This window comes from Pollicipes pollicipes, unplaced genomic scaffold (genome assembly GCF_011947565.3).
Source record: "Pollicipes pollicipes isolate AB1234 unplaced genomic scaffold, Ppol_2.1 Scaffold_4002;HRSCAF=4701_pilon_pilon_pilon, whole genome shotgun sequence".
NCBI classification, from domain to species: Eukaryota; Metazoa; Arthropoda; class Thecostraca; order Pollicipedomorpha; family Pollicipedidae; genus Pollicipes; species Pollicipes pollicipes.
Window position 1 is genome coordinate 42,561,190 of NW_023596420.1, and position 9,962 is coordinate 42,571,151.

The following is a 9,962-nucleotide window of genomic DNA, read 5'->3' on the forward strand; positions in this document are numbered from 1 at the left end:
CGAGTCCTCCGGCGCGCCGCCGCCCCGCTACTCACCTCTCTCCGCGCCGAGGCCGAGCTTGGCGAACGCGTCTGCCATGGGGTCGGCGCCGGCCGGCAGGCGGCGCGGCAGCGTGGCCGGCGGCGGCGGCGGCAGCGGCGGCGAGTCCACCGACGAGTTGCGCCGCGGCAGCGGCACCTCCGGCGGCGGGAAGGCGTGCACCAGCGTGCTGGCCGAGTGCATGCGCGGCAGCGGCTGGTCGCGGCGCGGCGGCCGCGGCGGCGGCGACGTGTTGCGCGGCGGCAGCTGCGGCGCGTCCGGCGCCTGCTGCACGCGGCCGGGCGGGTCGGCCAGCGAGAGCTCGCGCTTGCGGCGCGGCGGCAGCGGCGGCGGCTGCTGCGTCAGGCCGGCTGGCGCGCTGTACTGACTCGTCAGGCCGAACCCTGCCGAGCCGGACACGGCCCAGGTCAGCAAGGTCACGCGCGGTGCTGGCTCATCACGGGCAGTTGTGCTGCGCGCGGCACGCGGACCTCAGGCCAGGCGGCCACAAGACGGCCGACGCCAGCAACTCAACATATACGGATGCGTGGATGGAAGCCATTACTTGGATGCCACTGCGTGTGCGATAGAGCACTGAGCACAGACGTACCGGACGTGCTTCTAGAGTACACGAGCGTGGATTACGAGCCAGCAACGCAAAACACCTCACAAAGCCCACACGTCTGCATCCACCACGGACTCAGGGCGCCACCCGGGCTGGTGGCGGGACTCTAAGCGCTCGCTCCCAACGCCCGGGCTTGGCGCAGCTCACCGGAGCCGTTGCTGGCGACGCCCACGATGACGTTGGCGAACACGCTGTGGTCGCTGTTGGCCGTGTGCGGCGGCGAGCACGGCGTCGACGGCGTCGGCGGCGTGAGCACGCGCGGCGTGTCCGAGTCGGCCTCCTCGGCGATGCGCATCGACGACGACAGCCGCATGGCCGGCAGCGGGTGCGGTACGTTGGAGCGGCGCGGCTTGATGCCCGGCGAGCGCAGCGACATGCCGTCCCACTGGCGCGGCTGCCCGGCGGACACGGTGCGTCAGGCGGACACGGCGGACACGGCCGACAGCGCGCCACTCGCCGACCCAGGCCGCAGCCGCATTGCGGCGACATAGGTCGGATGCCAGAGCAGACGTCAATGGTGTGTGATGTCAGGTTGGGAAAACATCTCCGCGGGCTTTGCCACGAAGCACGTCAGGCGATCTAATCAGCTGTCCCTTCGTCCCAATCTACGAGCAATGGCCATGGCTGCCGTCCCTCCTGCCCTACCCAATTCTACCCAATCGTGTCTCGTGCACGATCATCCTGAGCCCACGGGCGCAAAGACCGACCCAAATGACCTGCGGCACCGGTGAGTTGAGTCCGCCACATGACTCCGTGAGGACCGGCCGCAGCCCCTCCGGCTACTCACAAACTTGGGCGGCACGCGGCAGCCGCGCGGCTCGATGTACAGCGAGCGCGTGTACAGGTAGTTGTTGATGTCCTCCGTCTCCTTGCCCTCCTCGAACGGCCGCAGGTTCTCCAAGAAGCTCTGCCGACAGCGGGCGGGTGGGGACCGTCAGCAGCCGGCGGTGGAGGGGGCGGCCGTCGCCGACGGACGGACGTTCGGCACCAGCTCCTCGTCCGACACGAGAGAGCCACACAGCCTGGACCAGGGCGTCCTGAACGCCGGGGACGCGTCCCGCCGGCACCGACACCGCTCGCACGGCGCCACAGCACCACGCCTCGCCCGCTGCGGCTTCCCGTGACCCCGCCGCCCGACGCTATGTGTGTCCACTCGACCTGGCTGGGTGCAGGCTAAGACCCCATCGGTGTCTTCACTTACCGGGCTAGAGCGACGCCGCTAACTCCGGCGTCAAGACGCACCGCACGTCTCTCCCTTACAGCTCCCCTTCCCCAACCCCTCGCCACCACCCAACCTGGCGCCCGGAACGCGCGGCCGGCGCCGTCACTGACCCTGATTTTGGGCACGGGCCGCAGGCAGTACGGCTGGTTCTGGTACTGCTGGATCTCGCCCGTGATCTCGGCCACCTTCCGCCGCTTGCTGAAGTTGATCAGCCGGTCCGACTTGGGCAGGAAGTCCGGGTTGCCCTCGTCGATGTGCAGGATGTTGGTTAGGTACATGCCTGCAAACGCCGGCCGTCGCCGTCAGTGCTCGTGGGAAGCAGCCGCTCACGCAGAGCCGACACCCGCGCAACACCGGCCCCGGGCTAACCAGCCGCACACCTCACAGCGTCGCACGCTGGCCGTGCGGCTCAACGCCACAGAGAGCCCCGACACGACTCAGGCCCGCGGCCGGCGCTCACCGAAGAACGGCACGCAGGGGGGGTTGATGGAGCGCAGCTTCTCCTGGTACCGCTTGTAGTGGTCGTTACAGAGCTCGCGCGCCTCCTCCAGCGCCCGGTCCAGCTTGGGCACGATCTCCTGGAGGTGGGCGGAGGAGTGACAGACGCGCGCGGCGCTGCCCCCATCACCACCCGCGCTACATGGCGACGATGCGGTGGCATCTGTTGAAGCTCTACACGCCGTCGACGCCAGGCAGCTCACAAGCGCATAAAACGACTGTGAGGCGTTTTGGCTACCCTTTCACAGGCATGGTGGTGGCAAGCTTTGTCGTGATACTGCTCAGCACGACATGCCGCCCACACACCAATCGCAGTTCGCACCGCACTACCACCCATTGTCCCGCCTTCACGGAAAACGCGACCAAACCGAACACCACATCCGTGAGAATCCGCACAAGGCGGCGACCGTTATGCGACCATGACGCCGGTGGCGACCGACCCGTAGCGTCACGCCACGCCGGCGGCGTCGCCCGAGCCCCTACCTCGAAGGTGAGGATGAGCCGGTGGACGGCGGCGCTATCCAGCGCGGCCACCACCTCCAGCACGCCGCTGAAGTTGTTGAGCTCCTGCAGCACCATCATGATCTCGATGACGCGCGACACCACGGCGCGCCGCTCGTCCATGTTCTCCGTGTCGACCACGCACTTCTCCAGCCAGCGGGTCACCTGCGGCGGACGGCGATCAGTCAGCGTCGGCAGGGGCGGCGGGCGACCGATCACGCGGGGGCGACACGCGGCAGAGACCGCAAGGCCGGCCTCGGTTCCGCGGCGACTCCTAGGACCGCGAGGTCCAACCTGGAGCCTCGCGGCGCCGCACGGACACGCGGGCACACCCAGTTAAACAGGGTCACCAGGCGGCGACTGTGACCGGTACCGCCACACACCCCAGTGAATCAGTACCCCACCACCGGACTCCGCGCTCGCGGCGTCCGGCCGCGGAGCCAGTGCCAGCCGCTGGACCGTCCGCCAGCCGGCGGTCGGCGGCGCGCGGCGGCCGACTGACGTTTGTGTTGTGGTGGATCATGCGCAGCAGTTGGGTGACGCCTGCTGCTTGTTCTCCTTGGTCCAGACGGAGCCGACCAGCTCTGCCGGCTTGACGGCCCGGTACAGGTCGAACTCGAGCAAGGTCAGCTGGCGGGCCACCTCGATCGGGTGCAGCATGAGCAGCGGCTTCACCAGGTCCTCCTGCCGGCCGGCGGACGTCAGTCGGAGCCCAGCGCCAGCTGCGCCGCCGGTCAGAGCGACACACACACTCACACAGCACGTTAACAAGCCGCGCCACTCAGCAACCGACTCACTACACACCGGAGCACCAGACAGTAGGCTGGACTGATGATGCTCAAGTTTGGGCACGCCACAAACTGAACGCACCACTCCCACACAAGACTTGGCCATCGTAAGATGAAAGCTGACGTCACAATGATCACCAGCCAGCCAGCACTACGCACCAGCGTCGCACGCCCGCTCGGAACCGACATAACGGCAACCTTGCCGGCACCGACAGATCCCCGCAAGTGGTACGTTCCTCAATCACCGGATAACCGACACAATCCCGCACTTCCACCCCCAGCATATTGTAGGCGAGCCCTGTCTCCTGCTTCGCTTCCCATGCTGAAGTCCCGGCCCCTGCCTCTCCCTTGCCCGTCTCCGGCCCGGCCCGCCTCCCGCACCACGGCCGTACCGACGGATTTTTCCAGTCGTCCTCGCTCTTGAAGAGGTGCCACTCGGTGGGCGGCGGCGAGCGATCAACGCCGAACACCACCTCCGGCTTGAGCTCCTCCCGATTCAGCCGCTGGCGGATGGGGAGGGGGGGGGGGGGTCAGGCGACGGCGGTGGGCTTGGGCCTCACCACGCCACACCACCGACCACGCGGCAACGGACGGCCGGATGGTCACACGGGCCAGCAGCCGCTGTGGTCAAGCACAACGGATGTTGTATGAACATAAACAATTTCGCTGAGGTTACACCCGTCCCGCAGCACTTCCTCCTCTCCCTATGGCTTTGAGGCCTAGTCTGGTCTTTCACTGTTTTGTCCAAGATAACGAACAGTGCAAAATTGACTGCTACCCAACTCATCAATAAATTGGTCCCGGACTGCGTACAGCTCATTCACGCAGCAAAACGCCAAGCGATTTTCTAATCCACTGGCCGCATTCAGTCACCATATTCCCTCAACAAGGTACCAAGATTATTAAACAAAGCAAAAAGCGCGTATCACACAGCCGACACGCACAGGACCACGCTGGACACTGACAAGCAGCCAATCATCAACTGGAACGGCACTCTCGTCAGAAACACCTCGCGTTCGCGTCCGATCCCCGCCGCGCACCGGCCCTCCGCCTGCGCAGCCAGCCCACCTTGCGGTGAATGATCTTCAGGATGCTGTCGGCCCACTTCCGCATCACCTTGCCCTTGATCTCGAGAAGGAACGCCTCCAGACGCTGCAGCAGCTGCTGGTCCCGCTCGAAGTCGTAGAAGTGGTGGTCCACCCAGTGGCGGAGCACGTTCAGCACCCTGCCGACAGCGGGCCGATTCAGCACGGCAAACACGACACTCGACGGGCGGCCCGACAAACGGGCGACATCACAGACCACAACGAATACATATTCACAAACAAAGCATGCCAACGTGCTCAACGCGATTTGTTGGGAGCTTGAATTTCGGCAAGCATTATGACATGTCTCACGGACCATGAAGACGTTGGAAGCAGGCCTGTCTGGCACTGCCGGACGCGCCCTTGCGTGATGAAGAAATGCACTGACCGTGATTAGAGGACGCCACTAGGCAACTTCTGTTCAGATCCCCACCTCCCAAGCCGTCCCCGAAGTCGGCCCGCCCGCCCTGTACCCTTGCCCATCGCCGACGGCACCTGAACTTGGCCGGCTGGCTGTACTCCTTGCCGAAGCCCACCTCCCAAGCCGTCCCCGAAGTCGGCCCGCCCCGCCCTGTAGCCCTGTCCATCGCCGGCCGCACCTGAACTTGACCAGCTGGCTGTACTCCTTGCGGAAGCCCACCTCCTAAGCCGTCCCCGAAGTCGGCCCGCCCCGCCCTGTAGCCCTGCCCATCGCCGGCCGCACCTGAACTTGACCGGCTGGCTGTACTCCTTGCGAAAGCGCTTGATGTCGTCGCGCAGCGTGGCCTTGACGGCCTTGGTGTCGAGGCCGGGCGGCGTGGGCGAATGGTCGGGCGGCGCGCCCGGCTCGGGGATGTCGTACCGGTCCAACAGCAGCGTCAGCAGCTCCTGTCGACCCCGGCCGCTGGTCACGGCGCCGCGCTCAGCGGGCCGGTGGCCGGCGCGGGCCGCCCGGCCGGGCAGTACCGCCGTGACCGCGCGCCGGACGGGTGGGGCGGAATGGCGTGGCCAGTCAGAGCAGCTCGTGACTGCGCGCCGGACGGATGGGGCGGAATGGCGTGGTCAGTCAGAGCAGCTCGTGACTGCGCGCCGGACGGATGGGGCGGAATGGCGTGGTCAGTCAGAGCAGCTCGTGACTGCGCGCCGGACGGGTGGGGCGGAATGGCGTGGTCAGTCAGAGCAGCTCGTGACGGCGCGCCGGACGGATGGGGCGGAATGGCGTGGTCAGTCAGAGCAGCTCGTGACTGCGCGCCGGACGGGTGGGGCGGAATGGCGTGGTCAGTCAGAGCAGCTCGTGACGGCGCGCCGGACGGGTGGGGCGGAATGGCGTGGCCAGTCAGAGCAGCTCGTGACTGCGCGCCGGACGGGTGGGGCGGAATGGCGTGGCCAGTCAGAGCAGCTCGTGACTGCGCGCCGGACGGGTGGGGCGGAATGGCGTGGCCAGTCAGAGCAGCTCGTGACGGCGCGCCGGACGGATGAGGCGGAATGGCGTGGCCAGTCAGAGCAGCTCGTGACTGCGCGCCGGACGGGTGGGGCGGAATGGCGTGGCCAGTCAGAGCAGCTCGTGACGGCGCGCCGGACGGATGGGGCGGAATGGCGTGGCCAGTCAGAGCAGCTCGTGACGGCGCGCAGGACGGGTGGGGCGGAATGGCGTGGCCAGTCAGAGCAGCTCGTGACTGCGCGCCGGACGGATGGGGCGGAATGGCGTGGCCAGTCAGAGCAGCTCGTGACGGCGCGCCGGACGGGTGGGGCGGAATGGCGTGGCCAGTCAGAGCAGCTCGTGACTGCGCGCCGGACGGGGTGGGGGCGGAATGGCGTGGCCAGTCAGAGCAGCTCGTGACTGCGCGCCGGACGGATGGGGCGGAATGGCGTGGCCAGTCAGAGCAGCTCGTGACTGCGCGCCGGACGGATGGGGCGGAATGGCGTGGCCAGTCAGAGCAGCTCGTGACGGCGCGCCGGACGGGTGGGGGCGGAATGGCGTGGCCAGTCAGAGCAGCTCGTGACTGCGCGCCGGACGGGTGGGGCGGAATGGCGTGGCCAGTCAGAGCAGCTCGTGACTGCGCGCCGGACGGATGGGGCGGAATGGCGTGGCCAGTCAGAGCAGCTCGTGACTGCGCGCCGGACGGATGGGGCGGAATGGCGTGGCCAGTCAGAGCAGCTCGTGACGGCGCGCCGGACGGGTGGGGCGGAATGGCGTGGCCAGTCAGAGCAGCTCGTGACTGCGCGCCGGACGGGTGGGGCGGAATGGCGTGGCCAGTCAGAGCAGCTCGTGACTGCGCGCCGGACGGATGGGGCGGAATGGCGTGGCCAGTCAGAGCAGCTCGTGACTGCGCGCCGGACGGGTGGGGCGGAAATGGCGTGGCCAGTCAGAGCAGCTCGTGACGGCGCGCCGGACGGGTGGGGGCGGAATGGCGTGGCCAGTCAGAGCAGCTCGTGACGGCGCGCCGGACGGGTGGGGCGGAATGGCGTGGCCAGTCAGAGCAGCTCGTGACTGCGCGCCGGACGGATGGGGCGGAATGGCGTGGCCAGTCAGAGCAGCTCGTGACTGCGCGCCGGACGGATGGGGCGGAATGGCGTGGTCAGTCAGAGCAGCTCGTGACTGCGCGCCGGACGGGTGGGGCGGAATGGCGTGGCCAGTCAGAGCAGCTCGTGACGGCGCGCAGGACGGGTGGGGCGGAATGGCGTGGCCAGTCAGAGCAGCTCGTGACGGCGCGCCGGACGGGTGGGGCGGAATGGCGTGGCCAGTCAGAGCAGCTCGTGACTGCGCGCCGGACGGGTGGGGCGGAATGGCGTGGCCAGTCAGAGCAGCTCGTGACTGCGCGCCGGACGGGTGGGGCGGAATGGCGTGGCCAGTCAGAGCAGCTCGTGACGGCGCGCCGGACGGGTGGGGCGGAATGGCGTGGCCAGTCAGAGCAGCTCGTGACTGCGCGCCGGACGGGTGGGGCGGAATGGCGTGGCCAGTCAGAGCAGCTCGTGACGGCGCGCCGGACGGACGGGGTGGAGTGGCACGGCCAGCCAGAGCAGCTCGTGACGGCGCGCCGGACGGATGGGGCGGAGTGGCACGGCCAGCCAGAGCAGCTCGTGACGGCGCGCCGGACGGATGGGGCGGAGTGGCACGGCCAGCCAGAGCAGCTCGTGACGGCGCGCCGGACGGATGGGGTTGAATGATATGGCCAGTCAGAGCAGCTCGCGACGGCGCGCCGGACGGATGGGGTTGAGTGGCGTGGCCAGCCAGAGCAGCTCGCGACGGCGCGCCGGACGGATGGGGCGGAGTGGCGTGGCCAGCCAGAGCAGCTCGTGACGCTGCATCGCCGTCAGCGGCGCTTACACCGGCGGCCGGCACGGCCGAGCGGGGTAGGGCAGCGTTTGGCGAGGAACTTGTGTGCGTTGCGGAAATTACAAGATGATAATATGGCTGCAAGTCGTAGGCAAGGACGATCCATGCTCAATGCGTGAGCTTAGAAAAGCGAGGCTTGCAATGACGCAACACGCTACGCCCGCATACAGCAAATATTGCGTGTTCGCAATAAAAACTGGCAATGGAGCCGATCGTAAACTTTAGCAGAGAAACACCCAATCGTGTGTTGACACTTGAGAAGCCGAAAACACAACAGCCAGTCTCGGCGCAGGACATGGTCGGCATGACATGGCGTGCGAGAGCCAACTGCCGTCCGCCGCGGTTGTGACGGCACATACCTGGGCGGTGCAGAAGCTGCGGAATGTGGTGAGGAAGGTCCTGACGAACATGGGGTCGGCGTACATGTGGTACGTGAGCCGCTCCGTCAGCTTGGTCAGCGTGGCGCCCTGTCGGCAGGCCGGTGGCGCGTCACACACACACACACACACTGGAGCCAAGTATGCAGAGCGTCAGGGGACACCACAACAAGGAGCTGGCGGGCAGAAGAGCCTGTGTTCAGCGAAAACACACAGAGGGGACGGCACATCGTCAGTCCAGCTATCAGTGGGCAGATAATGGGACACAGCTGGTAGGCACATGGGCCATATTCGCCGCCTGTCGTCAGCGAATCACTGGGGAAGCGTGTTCCTGATCGGCCAGCGCACAGAAGGCTGGCGGACGAGACACCTGCGGACAGCACCGAGAGCGAACCTCACCCCGCAGCCGGCCGCCCCTGCCGCCCGATGCGGCGACGGCGGCGGCGGCGCGTCCGGGCCGGCGCGCGGACTCACCTTAATGAGAGGCACGCCGGCCGCCTCTGGCTGCTCCAGCACGATGTTGTCGGGGCTGTCCGGCTCGGCGAACCGGTACTGCTCCGGGTCGGGACGGCGCAGCGGGTTCTTCTTCTCCTCGTCCAGCAGCAGCATGTCCAGCGAGCGGTCCAGCATGCTGCCGGCGACACAGGGGTCGGTCAGGTCAGGGTGGACCAAGTCAGTGAATGTCAGGCCAGGGCGGGTCAGGTCAGGGCTAGTCAGGTACGGGAAGGTCACGGAAAGGCAGCACACCAAACGATAGCTGTGAATGATATCCGCCGAGTGTTAGAGACCATGCCTTACCACTGACCAACATAGTGACCCATATCGTGACTCCGTCACCTGTTCGACACTCCTTCTACGAGCCAGACATGTATTGCCACTGACCACCATAATGAGCCATATCGTGACTACGTCGCCTGTTAGACACTCCTTCCACGAGCCAACAACAGCGACCCACATATGATATCGCATTTAATACACATTTATCACACTGAACCATAGACTGGCGCTAGAGCCCCGAACCCAACAGCTCCGCCACGAGAGAAGGCAGTCGCAATACGGCAGTCCGGTCCACGCCTGGACAAAGCGGCCTCTAAGCGCGCGCTGCCAAGCGCACCGCACCGACATCCCACAGCGCCGCCGGCGCGGCGCCGGCCCAGCTCCTAAGCTTCCGCACCTTTTCGTGTTGAGCATGATGAGGCTCGCCATCCACTCGTTCTTATCCTGCGCCGTCTTGGCGAACAGGATGATGCTGCTTTGCTCGCGGGGCGCGATCTCGAACGCGAACCGCAGGTCTGCCGGCGAACGGGCGGTCAGGTCGGGTCGGCTCAGGGGCTCGGCGCGCCACGGCGGGGTCACCGCAGAGGCATACAGGGCAGGGGCCTGGACACTGTGACCCGAGCCAGAGGTTTTGACCACGAGTGGAGCCGGCGAGATCGGGGTACAGTGTAAGGGGTTGCCAGCAATCCAGCGGAGTCTCCGGCCCAAATCTCGGACTTTCCTTGAAAGCCACGACTTACGAAGAGAATGTCAGT

The 9,962-nt window shown here is 66.7% G+C and overlaps 1 protein-coding gene across 1 annotated transcript in view; it reads right to left on the reverse strand.

Annotated features, from left to right (window-relative positions):
- Positions 1-243: 243 nt before the first annotated feature.
- The window catches only part of LOC119094522 (son of sevenless homolog 2-like), a gene marked incomplete at its 3' end in the record, with an annotated part of 12,450 nt that continues 2,731 nt past the window's right edge, over positions 244-9,962 (reverse strand). The window contains 14 exon segments of the mRNA XM_037217579.1: positions 244-422; positions 791-1,037; positions 1,431-1,550; positions 1,976-2,145; positions 2,326-2,443; positions 2,847-3,029; positions 3,367-3,395; positions 3,398-3,548; positions 4,045-4,155; positions 4,721-4,877; positions 5,441-5,604; positions 8,413-8,520; positions 8,905-9,061; positions 9,605-9,722. Of these exon segments, the coding sequence (XP_037073474.1) occupies positions 244-422; positions 791-1,037; positions 1,431-1,550; positions 1,976-2,145; positions 2,326-2,443; positions 2,847-3,029; positions 3,367-3,395; positions 3,398-3,548; positions 4,045-4,155; positions 4,721-4,877; positions 5,441-5,604; positions 8,413-8,520; positions 8,905-9,061; positions 9,605-9,722 (2,012 nt within the window).